Genomic DNA, 19377 nt, shown 5'->3' with positions numbered 1-19377 from the left:
GACAGCGGTGAAGCTGGTTTGTGTTTGGTTGGTGATCAGATGCCTGGGCTCATTTAATCTTCTGGCTCTTTGACATCTTTTGATTTCCTAGTTGATATTAACTTCAAGCAAGTGAAGTCCCATTAGAAAGATAGCGATTTTTATTCATGCTTCTTGAAATCTCAGTTTATACTGATTTAATAATTTTTAATATTATACTTTGAAATGTTTTACAGTCAACTGAATCAGATTACTGGGTAGGTAATAGCATGCCAGATGACAGCTGTTTTGACAAGTTATGGGACAAGGACATATTCCCTCTGCTATGTGGTGGCAGTAAGGGGGTTGGTGCTCCTGGCACAAGCACCTGTGATCAGAGCTGCAAACCCTTGCATCAGGCTACATGAAAGGATGTGTGCCCCATGTGCAGGCTCACATTATCGCTGCTAGAGACTCAGGTCAGGCTCTGGTCTCTGCTTTCCTAATGCATTGTTGGAATTCTCACAGCCGCAGCTTGAATGAAGGAGACAGAGGGCAAATGGGGAATATGGTAAGAAAAATAGTATGCAGCTCCTGAACACATCCGTGTGAGCATGGTATTTTAGCCAGTGATGCAAGAATGGCCATATTGTGTAAGATGCCAGCAGCTGTAGCTCTGGGTATTTTCTCCCAAAGGACAAGTCTCCTTAATGCTGTTTTAGTTATTAATTATATTAGTTAATTGTTAATGGAAAAAATGGTTACTTTGACTTTTGGAAGGAAGGTGTGATTTATGTAGCATGAGGTTTTAAACACTGTGTGCTGCTGGCTTAGTAATTCATATCTTAATGTCATAACACATTTATGGTAGTGGGCAATAAGGAAAAAAAGCAACTATGGGATCTTCAGCTTTGCATGGAGACACTGTTCAAGTCTTTGTCAAGCTAGACATATGCAACATATGTAGGTGTGTGTAGTAGAGATGAGAAGGGGTGGTTTTGTATTTATATAAAACTCAAAGATTGAGGAGATGCTAAGTCTTTGACATCTTTGAAACTAGATGGTCCTCTCACCTCAGCTAAGATTTTCAAGTGTATTTGGTCATTACATGTAACTCAAATTTAAGATACCACAAAAAGTGTTATCTTCAAAGAGTTACAGTGCAACATTTCCTAAAAAATAAGGCTGGTTTAGAGTGTTTGAAGTCTAGTCTGTAAAAACCATCAACAATACCTCAGATTACTGGTTTCTATGTTCATAGTTATTGTTTGCAAGATTATATTGAGAAATCTAGGAAATATGCCATTGAAATTGAAAATGGAGCAGCATAATTATCATATGTTGTGCTCTTAAGCATTTCTTTAAACTGGCAGATTTTAATATGGGAAAGATGATCATGTATTTCCTCTGCTTCCTTCCTCAAGTTTCAGTGTATTGTGGTAAATTCACAAGAACCTTGTGGAGCTTCTTATGTTGTCAGCTTACATCTACGAGTCCTTGCAGACAGGAACATCTCTTTCTGAATAATAATTTAATGACTTGAGTGTATTTGGATTCCAGTGGCTGAAATAATTTTCACCCTTAAACTTCCCAAACATCTGTCTGAGGCACCGTAAATATCCCTGCCTGTTTTGCCAGTCCAAATGTTTTTTATCTCATATAGGTCTTCAGGCCTTTGTTTTAGTAGCTGTCTCTGTCTCCACCATCTGGAATCCTTTTTTCACTCTGTTGCCTTTGTGTGGAGCACAGATCCTCTAACTGAGGTCCACATGACTTCAGAGTCAAAACTTATGTCTTTGCACATCCTATATCCTTTGCATATACCTACAATTGGTTTCATTCCTCTTTCACCAGATTTAGATAGTAGACTTTTTGGAGGAAGTACTTGGACTCTAATTTGCAAGACTGTGGAGTCCTATGAAAGTTTGTAATGAAGAACCTGCTGGAAGATTACAACCATTGTGTAATTTTTCCGCCAAGGCACATTTAAAGCCAGGAATATTATTTCAGGATGAATTTTTGTGCCCTTGCCTGTTACTTTGGAAGTGTATTTAGAGGAGACATAGAGGAGATGATAGTAAAAACAAGTTGTTAAGATTATGAAATGCAGTATAGTAGAGGGGGGTTTAAGTCACTGCATAACCAGCAGGTTGAGAGAGGTTATCCTGCCTTTCTGTTCTGCTCTGGTGAGACCCCACCTGTGTTCAGCTCTGGGGCTCTCAACATGAGAAGGACACGGTCCTGTTGGAGTGGGTCAAGAGGAGAGACAGAAAGATGATCAGAGGGCTGGAGCACCTCTGCTGCAAAAGAGAGTTGGAGTGGTTCAGTCTGGAGAAGAGAAGGCTCCGGCAAGACTTTCTTGTGGCCTTTCAGTATTTAAAGGGGGCCTATAATAAAGATGGGGACAGACTTTTTCACATGGAAAAGATAAGGGGTGATGGGCAGAAGTTACTGCTGGGCAGATACTTACTGGGCACAAGAAGAAAGTTTTTCACAATGAGAACAATCAGCCATTGGAATAATCTCCCCAGGGAACTGGTGGATCCCCCAACGCTGGACGCTGTTAAGATTCAGCTGGACAGGGTGCTGGGACATGTAGTCACTAGGTTATATTTTACCAAGAAAGGTTGGACGAGATAATCCTTGAGATTCCTTCCAACTTCATATTCTAATGGGACCTGTAGCAGTATGACAAGAGATAATGGTTTAAAACTAAAAGAAGGTAGATTTAGAGTAGATATAAGAAAGAGATTTTTTATGATGAGGGTGGTGAAATAATGGACCAGGCTTCCCAGAGAGGTTGTAGATGCACCACCCCTGGAAACATTGTTTGGACAGGCCTCCGAGCAATCTGATCTAGTTGAAGATGACCCTGCTCATTGTGTGAAGGGGTGTGGAGTAGATAACCTTTAAAGGTCCTTCCAAACCAAACCATTGTATGATTCTATGAATGATGTCATTAATAACACTGAAGTATCAGTTCTCTGTTTTTTTGACAGAGCAGAAAAAAGATTCTGAGGTGGCAAGCTATAATGTAATAAATCGAAAAAATGCACTCATGTTTGGTCATATATTTCTTTAGATGCATCCTTATTTTTCAGTTTCTTGTTTATAGATGATGTAACATTAAAAAAATACGTTTATTTCTCTTTCAGCCATTAATGAATTTCCTGAAGATATATTTACAAATAAAGAACGGCAGCAAGGAGGAGTTCTGCTTCATATCATTGCTGTAAGTTTTCCTTTACTGTGCTCAATTTTTGTTTTCCTTTTGTTAATAAGATGTTAATTATTTTAGTGACCTTACTAAATAGAGCTCTGTGTATATCAGCATGTTTCTAATACTTCGATTTTATTATTTCTGATATGTCTATACATACGTTTTGGGAAAATTGTTTAATGGTGGACTTTTTAGTGTTAGGTTAATGGTTTGACTTGGTGATATTTGAGGCCTTTTCCAACTTAAATGATTCTGTGATTTATTGAAGAAAATTATGCAGGTCTTTTTTTCCTGTTGTGCCTCTGTGCAAAAGATGCAATTGCAATTAGAATATAAAACCCCTGAAGAAATACAGAAAATGTTGTGTGGAGTTTTGTATTTTGTTGTAGAAAAAAACAGCCCAAACCAAGGTCTGCAAAGTCTGTTTTTTTATTACCCGCTCAGGGAAAGAAAAGTAAAAAGGACTTGTGTTTGTTAGACAACAGTAGGATTGGGCCCACTTCTTAAGCACAGGACCTAAAGACACAGAAGACAGTGGGCAATCACTTGTGCAGAGAACCAGCCGTGGTCAGAGTCCACTTATTTATAAGTGTGATTATTTCTTGGATATTGTTAATCAACATGGTGTTACTTTCTATGTAATTACATGGTCTGATAATTCATGGAAAATACAGATGATGACTATGTAACTTTGTAAGCCTTTTCAAGGGTCTGGGAAACATTCTTGTTCTAAACTTAATCTTACATTCAAGAATCTGGTTTTATGGCATAAATTGATCAGCAGAGGGATTTTTATTTGGAATGGAGTAAAAAGTGAAGCTATATATTTCTACTAGTGTGAATAAATATAGCACTGCCTTCTTTCCTCTTTTCATGTACAGGAAAAATTTGAAGTATTTCCTGAATTTATTTTGTTTTACAGGCTCTTTATATGTTTTATGCTTTGGCTATAGTATGTGATGACTTCTTTGTTCCATCTTTAGAGAAAATTTGTGAGGTATGTTAAAGAATTTTATTCATCTTTTGGAAATTCATTTAGACAATATTATAAAATTTAACATTTTGTGCCATTGTTGTTTAGAGTTCATTCCTGTCAACTTTTTGGCCTTGGTACTTTACAAATTTTTTGAGCTTTCCATCAAAAAATTATCCTTTGGTCTGGGCACATTGGTCCCCCTGGCCACACTCAAGGAGAAAAAATGAAAGATTTTATGAGATCAGATGGCAAAATCCACTATTAAATACCTGAAGCATGTAGCTAGGATGGATATGGCATATAGATGAGTTGGGTGTATTAATGTACTCTTAGTTTTAAAAGTCACTTGTGAAAATAAATCATACATAGACAAATTAATGTGTTGGCTATGCAAATTTTATTGCACTTTTACCACTGTATCCACAAGGAGAAAGCAAGCGTATGTGGTCCTAACATAAAGTAGGGAAAATGGAAAAGGCATGGGAAAAGTATGTACCTTGTTTGATATGGAATAAAAGTATGTATTATATATGGAAAGAATAGTAAATAAATATAATTCCTTTATATAACTGTTGAGAAGACTTTGCAAAATTACACGTAAAATTCTAGTTAAGTGAATTGATTGGGACAGTGTAGAATTTGTAGTTGGCCTATAGATGTTGTGTTAGGTAAGGCTTTGGTAAACTACTACAAAATTAATACAAAATACAAAACAGATTTTAATTCCCTTTTCAGGGCAAAATAAAAATCTCTTCTCCTTTGAAATGTGTGTGATCATTTTCTGAAAAACTCCTGTAGCTAATAAAAAAGCCTATTTTGCTATGGATATATGTCCTAAATTCCTGTTAGTATTACTCAGAGCTATGTACTTATTGGTAGAAAAACAGATAGAAGGGCGACAGCTAGTTATAGTAAAATGCTCAAGAGGGATCTTTTCTTTCCTTTTCAGATCTCCTGTCTTTAGCATTCACCTTATACACCATATTTAAGTTGTACCAGTTGGGTTGTACCAATTAAGTTGTCACTTATCCTTCATAAAATTGTTGTCTCTAATGTTCTGCTGAACATTAAAACAGCTAAGAAGAATTCAGATAGCACACTTAGCTTTCAGCTCCTGCAACAGTATGATGGGTAGTAGGTCAAATGGTGCAGTAAGGGCTTTGTTTGTTTTCTCCTGTTCTGTAGGATGCCATTTTCATCAGCTCAAAATGTTGCATACTGCCTGAAAAACACACGCTTTTCCTATCATTCTTTGTCACTAATCACTTTTTGATCCTTGGGATAAAAATGAAATACCAAAGATGAGTCTAGAGACTACAGAAAAGGAAAAAGGTCCTCCATAACACGTTATTTGTAGTTCAAGGGAAAGATCTTCAGACAGTATTAAATTGATACAACCCACTTGTAGAGAGTTACATGAGTTCTGCTGGTCTGAGAGCTCTTATTTCTATCCTATTAGAGCTTAAGAGATGCTGTCATAAAAGTAGATCTATCTGCAGTACACAGGCCTCTCCCTGTGTATGATTACACTAATTTTGTCTGTGTCAGCAGACTCACTTTTGATTAGCACAGTTGCAAAGTGAAGCCAGAATCAGGCCTGCTGTTTCAAGATTTATACTCTGAGGTTATATTTTTCTCTTATGCATTTTTATTTGCAAATTTTAGAAACTCTTAATTCTTGAATGATTGTGTTTAGAGTTCCAAGTGTTAATGAGACCAATTTGAGATGCTTATAATCTTTTTGAATCTGCAGAGATGCTTTTCTCTAAGCTACATGTAAGCCACAGTTGGCTATTCAGTTATATATAAGTAATGTTGTTTGACACTTCCCTGAGTTAGGTTGTAAACATTTTATTTGCCAAAAGTGTATTTGCCTTCTCAAAGGCGTTGTCTTAATTTGTATCATTGTGACTGTTGATCCATTAACAGCACTGTGGCCAGAAAATGAAGAGCTTCTATCTTTGCAGCTCTAGAACTGTGTAATGTAAATACAGTAGCAGTGCTGAAATTACCAATGCTTTTCTTACAGAAACTACATTTGAGTGAAGATGTTGCTGGAGCCACATTCATGGCAGCAGGGAGCTCCACTCCAGAACTGTTTGCGTCTGTTATAGGTATGGAGCCCACACACTAGCTCTTATGAGATCTGCTGTTAAAACAGCAGCAGCAGATCAAGCAGAGGTATCCAAAAGTGCTTTCATTCTGTCAATTTAAAATCAGCAATTGCAGCTGTCAACTAGTCTGCAGTTCATGGTACAATTAACTACTCAAAATATCTCATAAGACTCTGAAGCTCCTCTCAAAACACAGTGATGAATAGCTGTTTCTGAACATAGGAAGTAAAAGAAGAGACTTACTGCAGGCCCCTGGGAGAGAAGTTGAGATATATGAGAATGGATTAAGAGCAGAGGATTAAGAGCAGAGAAAGTCTTGGGGGTGTTGGTTAATGAGAAGCTCAGTGTGACCCAGCAGTTTGAGTTTGTGGCCCAGAAGGCTAAGTGTATTCTGGACTGCATCAAAAGAAGCCTTTCACAACTTACTTAGGTAACCTGTTCCAGTGCCTCACCACTCTTCTAGTGAATAATTTCTTCCTTATATGTAATCTAAATCTACCCACTTTTAGTTTAAAGCCATTACCCCTAGTCTTGTCACTACAGACCCTGGTAAAAAGTCCCTCTCCATCTTTCTTGTAGGCTTCCTTTAAGTACTGGAAGCACTGCTATAAGGTCTCCTGTCTTCTCAAGGCTGAACAACCCCAGCTCTCTCAGCTTTTCTTCATAGGAGAGGTATTCTATCCCTGTAATCACTTTTGTGGCACTTTTCTGGAGCTGCCTCAACAGGTCCATGTCGTTCCTGTGCTGGGGACTCCAGAGCTGGTTGCAGTACTACAGGTGGAGCCTCACCAGAGCAGAGTACAGGGACAGAATCATCTCCCTCTAACTGCTGGCTGCACTTCTTTTGATGCACCCCAGGATATGGTTGGACATTTTCTAACTTATGTCTAGTTTTTCATCCACCAGTACCCCCAAGTCTCTCTCTGCAGGGCTACTCTAAATACCTCCATCTCCCAGACTGTATTGATATTGGGGTTTGCCCTGACCCAGGTGCAGGACCTTGCACTTGGCCTCGTTGAACCTTGTGTAATAATGCGTGTTTTGCTCCCTCTGCAGGTGTATTTATCACTCACGGAGATGTAGGAGTAGGGACCATTGTTGGTTCAGCAGTTTTCAACATCCTCTGCATTGTTGGTGTCTGTGGAATGTTTGCAGGACAGGTTAGTAAGACACTTTCTTCAGTGGAGTTCAGTTGTTTACAATTTAGGGGTTTCCATGAGCAAATATTTAAACAAAAGAAACCCCACAAACAAACAAAAAACCAACACACCCCAGGAATAAGAACAATAACAATAACCTCCAAACAACAACAACAGCAAAACAAAACCAAACCAGAACCAAAACCCACAACCCAACAAACAAACAAACAAGAAACCAAACAACTGAAAAAAGAAGTGTTAGTCAAAGCCAAAAATGAACTGGCATTGTGAAAACTGTCAAATGATACAAATAGCAAATGTTTCCAAACAGTTCAGCTGTAGTTTCAGCACTCTGAACATGTAGCATACATAGGAAGCTGGCTTCTCCTTGTACAATACTGTATTCACTGTCAACCGATTGGTGGCATCTCCTGATCCTTCCTAGTACTGATGGGGATCAAAGATTCTAGGACACAAGATTTGCTCCATCTACTCAGTAGGTGGTTACACTGTGTATCATATTTTTTCAGGAATAAAGTCTGATATATCCACAAATATAATGAAGTGGGAGCCATTGATTTACTTTGGTACAATGAATTGTATTTAACAATTAAAATTGCGACCAATTAAAATATCATTAGTAAGAAATGAATTTCATTAATGAAGTTTCTCTGTGAATTTTATTACTAGTGATTATTGTAGTTCTACTGTCTTAACAAACTGATATATCTTCTGTTAGCATGAAGCTATGATTGGTTCCAGAATCACTGCTAGCAATAATTCTGTTCATACTCCTAAGTGGTTGCAAGATAGAGGCCTTTGATTGGTCTTTAAAATTGCATATTTTATTGGCTGAAGGTATGATAACAAGGCTGCCTCATCTCTGGCAATGTTCAGGACCAGGTTGGAAGGGGCTTTAAGCAACCTGGTCTAGTGGAAGGTGTCCCTGCCCATGGTAGGGAGGTTGGAATTAGGTGGTCTTTAAGGTCCCTTCCAATCCAAACCATTCTATGATTTTATGATATTTTTCAGGTGGTTTGTCTCACGAAATGGGCTGTGTTCCGGGACTCTGTTTACTACACAATATCTGTGATTGTACTTATACTTGTAAGTAGCTCTCTTACCAGTTAATGTGTTTCATTGCTTGGAGTTTTGGAGATCCAGCCAGCTAACCATAGATAAACACTAGTAAACCATGATTTTCCTAGCTAATTCTAGTGACATCTGGAAGTGATAGCTCAGCTCCACAATATGGTCCAAATATGAATACCTCATACAACCGCACAGAATACATGTCCATCAGTGTCTATTCATTTTGTACGCACAATCTGTAAAGTTCTTGCAGGCTAGCAGGCTGGTGTTGTTGCTCACTGCAGTGAGCACTCTCTTCTGACCTAGGGGACTTCCTGTTGTGGAGGTGAAGAATTTTGAGCTGCTGTTTTGAATAGGGAAGGTGGCTGTTTGTTGCTTCTACACAGTAATTTTATTTCTCAGATTCTGGGTAAATTTTTCTAAATGGAGCACAGGTGGGATACCACTTTGTTTATCTAGAGCAGTGTAGTAGTTACAAACACACCTATTTACTGGGTTTGGTGGCAAGAAGGGGAAGAATCCACTTAATTTGATTTGTAATAAATATGGATCACTAGCTGGCCATTCAGTTACAGGAATTATATAAGGAGGAGTAGAATGCGTGTTGATGGCTTGGCTTCGTGAATGAAGATTTTGGGAAGGGCTTTAACAACGCTTACTACAAGCATGGTGACCAAGGGCATGTGGGATATGCAAATCTGGTTTGAAAAGAGTGCTTAGGCAATCAGGCAGTGTTCAACCAGGACTGTCATCTCCTGAGTAATCTCGAGCTACCCATGCGCTGTTCCACCCACATGCAAGGTTGGATGTGCTGCTACCCATGCACCTTGTCACCTACCGATTCGACCCTCTCCTGTCCATACAGACAAGTGAGAGCAAGCCCTTCCAGCCTGCACAGGGGATGTTTTAGGTGAGGCGCAGCTTGTGCAACCTGAGGTTTAACTGCCAGGCCTAGTGAGCTAGGACGGTGACAGCAAAGTCTGCAGGTCCTAGGTTTTGTAAGAGTGTCCTTCTCTTAGATGGAAGACCATACAAGGCCAGATGAGCTCCATCAGCCCAGGTTTGAAGATAAGAGTTTTCCTTCTCCTATGTTTTGAGCAAGACTGTAATTTTCTGGGTCAGTCTCCAGCAACCGCTGTTGTGAGCCCACCAAGGCGCCGGCGGTACTGCAGTATTGCTGCATCTAGGCAGGAGTCTGACTTAGAGGCGTTCAGTCATAAGCCCGCAGATGGTAGCCTCGTGCCAGTGGCTCCTCAGCCAAGTGCATGCACGAGGGGTCTGAACCTGCGGTTCCTCTCATACTGAGCAGGATTACTATTGCAACATCACATCATCAGTAGGGTAAAACTAACCTGTCTCACGACGGTCTAATCCCAGCTCACGTTCCCTATTACTGGGTGAACAATCCAATGTTTGGTGAATTCTACTTCACAATGATAGGAAGTCACTTGGCCTAAACGCAGAGGTAAAATGTCTGTCTTTTCTACCAAAACTAGTCTAGCTGTTAAAAGGACTCAGACCTAGGTCTCTTCAGAATGTATGACTTTGCTGTTATTTACACAGGACAGCATTGTGTGTAATTAGTGTATATCTGTCTCTTTCACATTCTCACATTGTCTTACTCAGTAGTGTTTATAACGATCACTAAGAAGGATCCAAGCCTTATTTACAAGTTTTCTGCTTTGTGAGGGGCACAGTCCATATAGTGAAAGTTTTGGTTAGAAAGGGTCAAAACTCAAGCAGCTTCTGGTTAGATATGATTGATATTTATTAAATAAATTTGACTGATTTTCAAGATAGATCAGAGAAGTGGTCAATTTATGTGTTTATTTTTTTCCCCCTTCTTCTAGTTCATATATGATGAGAAAATAGAATGGTAAGTTGTGTAAATTATTCCCTACAGTACCATCTCTGCCATGGGACTGATCACTAAATAGAGTTGCAGTGTAATTAGCTTTCATTCATACATGCTGGGAATATGAGCTGGATTTGACACCCAGAAAATCATATATATTTTCTTTGGTTATATTTTTTTATGAAAAACTAAAAGAAAATGTAAGAACCTGGGGACATAAACAAAGTAGGCTATATTTAAGGCCTGAAGATTCACATGTGCAGAGAGGAAAAGTAAAGGTCTGCTAATTCTGGCTGTTAGTATTTACGGGGGTGTTAGGTGTCCCAAAGAACAGTCCAACTTGTGATCCTAGTGGAAGAACATAAGCATCTTCTAGAAGAGTCCTCTTGAGTTCCTAGCCTGTGCTTCAGCACTGAAATGACAAAAGGTCTTGGCATTATTATTGTCACGGGGTAGCTGTGGTTTCAGTCTGCATAGCATGTTCCTGAATTACATGCCTTACATATTTGCATGTTTATTGGAACTTGAGAGTCTGCTTCCCCCCCCATTCTGCTGAGACACCGTCTAATCTTAATGATGTGAATCCTATGTATACAAATGTGACTTGTACTAGATGTTTGATTCACCTTGCATAAAACTTGAAGAGCATACAGCTGTTTAATGGCCTTATAACACTTTTTTTTTGTCTCTCTGAGGTGGGAAAGCCTTGTACTCATCATTATGTATTCATTCTACATACTTATCATGAAGTAAGTGCTTTTCTCCTGTGTAGGCCCTTTAGGTCTTAATTGACCACTATTCTTTTGTGTGGTTCTGTCCTTGGTCTTCCTGCTGAGAATGTGCATCTAGTCTTTACTGCTTGCTTGCATAAGTTGTTCTCAGATGCTTAGAAGTTGGACAAGGATATGCAACAATCCAACTTTTTCAGACCTTTTCCTTTGCGCTTTCAGATACAACGTGAGGATGCAAAATTTCTTCAGCCTTAAAAGCAAGAATGTTGGAAATGGTGACACAGTCAACAATGAGCTCGAAGATGGTAATAAATATTATGCCTCTAGTTGTGATGACCCATCCATTCCATTACTATGGAAAGGTAAGGCTGAGCAGACAGGACTTTGAAAGAGTAGTTCACATGGTACCCTTTTTATTATTGTGTATCTAAACAGTGTTACTATTCAGTCAGAAGCAAGAATTTTCATTGGGTTAATTTGATAATTCAGCAGTCAGATTGCCAGATGGAAAAAAAAAGCCAAATAAATTTATTTTTTTATATCTGTATTCTGAAAACAATCTGCTTTGCACATTGGCAGTGTTGCTTCCTTTTTGTCTCCTGCTCATTGATGAGCTACAGCACTGAAAGAAATCTTTGAAATACTTTAATCTCATTTTGCAATTAGTTGCTGTGAACATTGGCTATGATATAGTCAGGTCTTTGGATGTGGAGATATTTACATACGAGGTTCAGAGGATACCTCCTAGGGCAGTAGTTACGTATTCAAGTGAGGACACAGTGAGGGTGATTCAGTGAAAGAACACAGATGTTAGTGGGTCTTATTTCTGAGGTATTTGTTGGGTTAATTGACACTGGGCTGGCTTCACAAGCTGAGCTGCACCTTACCAGCAGCAGCTTTCAGAAACAGGCTAGTAGCCCTGAGGAGACTACAGCTGGTGTCTGCCTTACCTCCAACCAGTGGATAGCAAGTTTTAAGATCTGCCAAATAACCTCCCATGGTTTCACCAAGGTGTAGGTTTAATCTTAATCTGATTTTTACAGGATGGAAGTGATTACTTCCCAAAAAAAGAACATTTGATTTGGGTGAGGAACTTTGTTCCTACCAAGGATGCTTAGTCAGTTGCTCAAGGTGCAGATAAAAGGGGGGTTCACGTGCTGCACAGCTCTTCTCTGTGCTCCCAAGTTTTACTATTTTCAAGAGCATCCAGCAGTACTATATAATAGCTTCCATTACTCAAGTTTGAGAAGAAAAAGGAGAGCTTTCTACCATAGGATAAATTCAGTTTCAAGGGTGAGTTCTATACACACAGGTAAAGACAAAATATTTGTACTTTATAAATAACCCTCGTATTTTAGTACAAGCATGTGGCTCACTGCCCTTGGCTTTTATTGTGTTGACCCAGATTTCCACCAGGTGGCATGGTTCGATTCCTGTCTAAACCCAGCAGCTCCTGAGAAATGGGTTTCTGAGGGCCTCATCAGGACTCAGCTCTAAGTCAGCAAGAAGTTTTCTGTTGATTTTGACAGGGACAGGGTTGTTAGTGATGACACTTCATGGTGAGCAGGAAGTTTAGGTAGTTTGTTGAAGGGAAAAGCCATTCTCATGAGGTATTTTTCTAAGGAATATCACAAAGGAGAAGCCATAAAGGCTTTTCTGTCTCACATTTGTGAAAACTACTTTTGTGATTTTTAGGTGAAGCCTGTGTGTACCATATAGGGCCCGGGTATGTATGTTTATGGGCATAGGGAGTGAGATGGAAGAACTGTTGTGAAAATATAAGAGCAATGTACTTCAGTAACTCAAAACAGCTGTTCTGGGTTTTTTGTGTTTTGGGGTATTTTTTTTTGTTTGTTTGTTTTATAGTGATGTATTCTACACCACTGCTGAGGTGTTTTGTTTTTGTCATGGTATTTCATCAAAGCTCAGTATATTTGGTTACTGTCTCCTTAGCGTGGTAAGAAATAATTCCAGAGTAACTGCAGTGCTTTCATGTTTTTTCATGATACTGTAAGATAAAGAAGCATTTTGAGACCTCACTGGAGAAACTCACTTGAGAGCAGTTAATCTGATTAAACTGTTGAAAAGATACCTGGCCTTTTTTGCCTTTCCAGGATTGCTATCAAACATTTCTTTTTTTTTTTTTAACTAAAACAAATGTTAAGCTGCTGTGGTTGAGGACCTCTTCTATGAGGACTGGTTCCTAGGAAGATTGTCTGGCTATATATTCCTTCACAGATATTCTGCTATGCTCTTAAGAGTCATTGGAATGGGTGTGCTCCATATTTGCATCATCAGCTATAGTACTCAGCAAGGTTAATTTGTTTTAGATGTTGGGGTGGAGGGAGGATAGCTGCTCCTTTATGTTTACCAAAGGCAAAATTACTACTAGTTCTGTTCTCCTGCAAGACAAAACCACAGAGTGGATTTTTTGAATAGGACATATTTCTTTATGAAACCAAAGATCTCTTTATGACACTTCAGGTGACTCCAGTGTACTGATTGAAAATTCATTGTAGTGAAACAAAGGAAGACACTCCAGTGCCAAAGGGTAAAAGATATAGCTGTCTACTGGTGATTTATAGGCTTGATTTTTCTTGTTGAATGATAGTGAAAGGATATACTTTTTCAACTTCAAATGTTAGCAGATGCTTGAGACAGCAGAGCCTTTATTGCATGATATGATTTACTTGCATGCATGGATCCAGTCTTCTTCCTGAAAAACAAAAATAATTCAACACTGTAACAATGCAAAAAACTAACAATATAGATGTCTGTGTGTTTAGAATAGGTCTATTTTAATTCCTTTGAGTTAAATGTTTTCTTAGATTTCCTTTGCTTCCTGACTGGAACCATACACTAATAATTATCTTGCACTTCTACCTCCTAAATTCTCTTCTTCTTCGTAATGTAAGTAACTTAACACAAAAGGGGAGTGAGGTGGGGGGTGAAACTAAGCAAACAGAAAACAAGCATCAAAGAACTTTGGTTGTTTTTTTTCCATGTAGTAATAATGTTTATTAAAGTCATATGCATATTTCCTACACTGCTTTCTAACACCACATGGGTATGTCTCCTGTCTGCTGAGCCTTGCTCTTCTTGCTGTGTGTAGTCTGTCGCATTTGTGAGAATGTTGGCTTGTTTTTAAACTCTGAAATTCCTTACCTGTACTTGTGTTGATTCCCAATATAAGTTTGTTTCTCTGTGTTCTTAACACAGTAGAACAAAACTTGTAACCTTTGTACAAGTTCTTTTATATTAACAAAGGCTTACTTTATACATTTGTTCTTGACAATTGGGGTTTTTTCATTGTTTCAAATCTGGTCATGTTAGAGATACTGAATATTACTCCCTCTGAGTCTAAACAGAATTACTTTGGGTGATGGGAAGCATGGTAAGATGAATTCACAATTAACTTTGTCCATTGCGACCATTAGTGAAGGGGATGCAGCAATATGGCAAAAACAGTGTTGTGATGGTGGATGAGATCATCTGTTCCAGTCCCCCCAAATATCGGTTCCCTGAAGCTGGATTACGGATTATGATTACAAATAAATTTGGACCACGTACGAGAATGCGGATGGCAAGCCGTCTTATCATTAATGAGGTAGGTTCTTTAAGAAAAGAATTAGTTGCTATGAGCAGAGGGGTTGCTAAAGACCCATGGTCATAGTTATTTTGGAATGCAGATTCTCCCATTTTCCTAGGGGTGGGCTAGAGGTATGTCTTTCTCTAACAACTGTGTCACAGCAGATTTGAAGATGGATTCCTAATTGGCAATGCTGCCTGTCTTAATGGGAAGGCAGTCACCAAGAAGGAACTTCCTTATTTCCCATCCAGAAGATGTTTATTTCAGCATGTGTGTGTCTGTATGTGAACACATTTGGGGTTTATCTGCAGCAGTAGAACTGGATTTGATCATTACAAAAGTGGTCAGGCTAAAACAGGAATAATGGACAAGCAAAAATCTCTTAAGAACTGCTCTTATATTAGCAGCACGTCAGGATCACATCAGGTATTTGTCTGCCTTCTTAGTCTGATCTGTATTCTTCAGCTCAAAATTAAAATGATCCAAAATATTTTTGTGAGGGTAATTTGCCCTAGACAGTTTCAGTTATCTCTAACTCGATGTATTGTCACCACCTTTATTGTTATTTCTTGTTTCATATCCTGCAGTTGAAGTGACAGGACTGGCCCTGTGACACTGTTCTGAGCATGTGTGAAATACTGGAGTGAAATTTTTTGACCTTCCAACTTGACTTCTATGAAAGCAGGAATTTATCCTTTGCTCCCTACAATGTCAAATATGAGAGGTTTTTATTCTCACAAATAAAATAATTTCAGCAGTTTAGGAAATACAAGCTTTAGGAAGTTCCTAGAATTTGGATGTCTTAACACAGTTTGTGTGGCTGCCCAGCATTGCAAATAGCCCAGTGAAAGAAAGCAGCACTAATATATTTATAACAAAAGTCCAGTTTAACAGTAAACCAGTGAAATATTTATTAGGAAGTCAGCTGGTGGCATGCAATCAAGAGCAGAAGATCAGAAAGGGCATATAGCAGCAGTTGGCTCCATAAAAGTTCTGCTTGGAAGTCAATTTCACTGGTCAGCAAAAAATTCTTTCTTAATGGATATGTGAACTGATACTTCCTAGTTCAACATCTGCAAAAAAAAACCATTCTTTAAACCAGACCATTTGGATGTACGTTCTTATCTATTCTCACTGCCAATGTTTTGCAAAGTATTCAGATATGAGTTTTCTTTATTTTTAAATAAGCTACAGTGTGTTAATACTAGATTCAGGGGTTTTTTTTTTTTGCATGTTTTGCACTAACTTTATTTTCCAAGGCATTTCAGAACACTTTTAGGAAGCTACAACAATTTGTCATGAAAAAGAGACTTTTCAACCCTGCATTATTTCATCTGACAAACTAAGAATACATTTTTTTAATAAAAGTAGGATATTACTCTTCCATTTCACATTCTCCAGTGTATTATTGGGAAAATATACGGACATTCAAACCCGTCCCTGTAATTGTTGTACTGTTTATTGGAATAAGTCTTCAGGGATAGTTAAGAGCTTCATGAAAGTATATGCTCAGACAAGGGCAACAGGGTTAGTCTTGCTTTTGGAATTATTAGTAAGACCTACACATTAACCTAAATGAATGGGGATAAGAAGGAGGTAGGACAGTTGGATCTGAACAGGAGAGATCCTGGATAATGAGTCATTCATAAGCCAACTCTGATAGTGCAGGAATGTCTTGAGTGTTACCACTAGATTATAGTGCTATTGCTAGTTTGAGTGAGAACTGTTGAGTGAGAAGTGTTTCAGAATAACCATGCTCATTAAAACATTGTGCTGGAAGGATGGATATCACAACTTTCTCCATCATGGCCTAAAAAACTTCTGCCAGTAATTTTCAGGTGGGTGGTCAACACTGGCCTGATGAAGACAGGTAGGCCACAGACAGATTTGTTGCTGCTTGAAAGAAGCATCACAGCTCACATGACTGGAACTGGACAGACAGCAAAACCCAGATTTAACAAAGTCACTATTTTCCAAACTATGGCAGTTTTGTGTTTGATACTGTGCAGCGTCAGCGGTTAATCCAGTCTGCCAATGGCTCAAACAAACCACTTCAGAATAGGAGACATGAGAATATTGAAAATGGGAACATCCCTGTGGTGAACCAAGAGGAGGAAAATGAACAGGACAATCTATCTCCCTTTTCATTGCCAGGTAAGGCTTACTTTACAGGTGTTTATAGTAAGGAAGCAGAAGATAATTAAAATGCCAAACACTAGGTTGTAAGAAAAGACAATATATGCGGGGAGACAAGAGGAGGGGGATTAATTTAACTCTCTGAAGGCTGGATTTGATAACAGTAAAACTGAACTGGAGGCTACATGGCTAAAAGCCAATATTAAGAAAGTGTTTTCCAGCTATTGTGCACGATAACAGTTGAAGTGCTGGCTTGCCAGAGGCAAAAGGAGAGCAGGTAAGGCAGGTTTATATTAAAAAACATGTCGGACCAGCCCATTGAGCACTGTGCTGTTAATAATTTTGAAGTCAGCAGTTAATAATGACCTTCTGGAGATTGCTAGGCCAGAGGCTAGGTTTATAAATATATAATAACTTGATCTAGTTACTGTAGGGGAGGCTTCTTGGATGAAGAAGAAGAAAGGTTTAAGGAGAGAAAGAGTGTTTAATATCTTTGACAGTGTTTAGAATTCTTAGACTAGCGATAGATAATAATATTCACCTTCTGAATTTTTTTTGAAACTGTGGTGTGAAGGGCTATATATAACCAACCTGATTATGTTGGTGCCCTTAATACATTGCTGGTTAACTCTCCTCCAAATGCTTTGGAGATTAGACAGCAGAGATTAGATCCCCCCTACAGACATGTAGTCAGTAGTTGTCTGTCACACAGTTACTGCTAACACAAATATTATTTGGCATAAATGAATATCACATGCAGTGAAAAAGAAGGAATAATTTTCCATGTTGTATATAATTTAGATTTCTTCAAAATCCCATTGCTTCTGTTGCCATCCTTTCAGAAAAGATGTTGGTGACTGAACAAACATAAAAGCATACTATTGAAAGACTAGAGAAAGTCATATGTTTTCATGTGTTACTGTGCTTTTACAGGAGCTTCTTGCAGTCAGCAGTTCTGGACTTTCATGGGGGGTGAAGGATGGAAAACGAACTGATTCACTGAAGATAGGCCCATTACATTAGATGGGCTCCTGATAATCTGTGTAATAATGAAAAAAAGTTTTTATTTTATGGTGATGTAGATGGATGCAAGACAGCCATATGCCCATGCACATGAACATGTTGTTAATAACAGTAACAGTAATACACATCTTTTAAAAGCAAAAAACTTTTGCACAAACCATCTTAAAAATGCAGTGCACATGTTTGCAAAGACTTTTTTTTTTAACTGAGTTGTTTTTAACAAGTTTTTGGATTCAAGTTTTAATTAGGGCAGTGCAATCATACGTTTTTTCTTACATTCCAGGACAGTGCAGAAATCTTAACATGTGTCAAACATTATCTGGAGACCATACTTGGATTTGTTCAAGACTCAGACAGCTTCTTGGTGAATAAGAAAAAGATTTCAGAGTAATGCTTCCTAAGTCTGTGATATTCACAATGGGCAAAATGCTTTGGACAAAAGAAGGAGTTATTAATTAGACCATTGGCCTTTTTTAAATGCAGTTTCTCTGCATTTTTAAGAAAGTCCTGAAGGATAATTGAGGTGTAACAGTCCTAACTGGAACTAGTAATGATACAGTTCATACTGGAATGGAACAAAAGTTCAACGTGAACTTGATGAGTTGCGTAAAAGTGGTAATGTGGTTGTTTAAAATCCTCATAATTATATTCAGGTTTTGTTACCTCTGTTGTCTGGGATGATTATCTATTGGTTGGATTCTCGTTGCTCAACTCATATATTCTGAGGGAGAATTCTTTTATTTTTGCTTTCAGAAGTACTACTTCGATAACTTTGGAGAAAATTGAAAGAACCAGCATCATGCCTTCTTGTTGTTTAAGTGCTGTGGCATGATCAGTAGCCTAAAAAAAACCCTGACATTTAAAGCTGGCTTTAGGGAAAAAGTGTTGCAGACATTTTCCCAGAATCCCCTCTGGTTTTTTTTGGTATATTTTCAGGCCAGGAATAAGGCACATACATTTTCTAAAGATCAGAAGTTCGTTTGTTTTTTCAGTACTATACAGAGTTTTATGAAGAATAGGCTTTAACTTTCCAATATGACTTTCCAAGTCAACTGCTTGAAGTGAGTGACGTAGAAAACTCACTACAGTATTTTAAGAGCTGCAACAGAAATGGCTATGAATTGGTTCAGACCTTTTTTGTGCTGTTCTGTAGTAACCTTTATTTTTATTTTTTTTAGCCTACTTTGGGGTTTGACTTTCCTCCAAATTGCATATTCTAGAGCCTTTTGAAGGAACAAATATTTTCTGAAACAGAAATAAATGTAAGTGAAGTTTAAAGCACTGCATCATCTCTGAATGATTCCCAGCAATCTTTTGCCATCTGTAAGTTTTACTTATTGTTTTCTTTTGTCATCTATCAACAGCAGTGCTTAGCAATAAATGTAGGGCTTTAGCACACAGAAATAGAGGACAAAATTGTTGCATGAAAACAGTCTCAAACAACACCATCCAACCTAGATCCCATATGTCAACCATCCAGAGAGATTCACCTCCAGGGTGTGGTTCTGGCCCATCTTGAGACAAGAGACAACACATGGTTTTTA

At 38.4% G+C, this 19377-nt stretch overlaps 1 protein-coding gene across 3 annotated transcripts in view; it reads left to right on the top strand.

Moving 5' to 3' along the window:
• SLC24A4 (solute carrier family 24 member 4) overlaps positions 1-19377 on the top strand; it is a 95376-nt gene that overhangs the window by 54876 nt on the left and 21123 nt on the right. For all 3 annotated transcript variants that reach the window (XM_005149512.3, XM_031049370.2, XM_031049371.2), the window contains exons 3-12: positions 3114-3190; positions 4101-4175; positions 6184-6268; positions 7325-7428; positions 8440-8514; positions 10350-10375; positions 11050-11103; positions 11305-11447; positions 14523-14692; positions 16684-16828. In XM_005149512.3, the coding sequence (XP_005149569.1) occupies positions 3114-3190; positions 4101-4175; positions 6184-6268; positions 7325-7428; positions 8440-8514; positions 10350-10375; positions 11050-11103; positions 11305-11447; positions 14523-14692; positions 16684-16828 (954 nt within the window). The remainder of the gene's footprint in view (positions 1-3113; positions 3191-4100; positions 4176-6183; positions 6269-7324; positions 7429-8439; positions 8515-10349; positions 10376-11049; positions 11104-11304; positions 11448-14522; positions 14693-16683; positions 16829-19377) is intronic.

Source organism: Melopsittacus undulatus, chromosome 4 (assembly GCF_012275295.1).
Source record: "Melopsittacus undulatus isolate bMelUnd1 chromosome 4, bMelUnd1.mat.Z, whole genome shotgun sequence".
NCBI classification, from domain to species: domain Eukaryota; kingdom Metazoa; phylum Chordata; class Aves; order Psittaciformes; family Psittaculidae; genus Melopsittacus; species Melopsittacus undulatus.
Note: the sequence above shows the minus strand (reverse complement) of the source record. Positions and strands in the feature narration are given on the sequence as shown.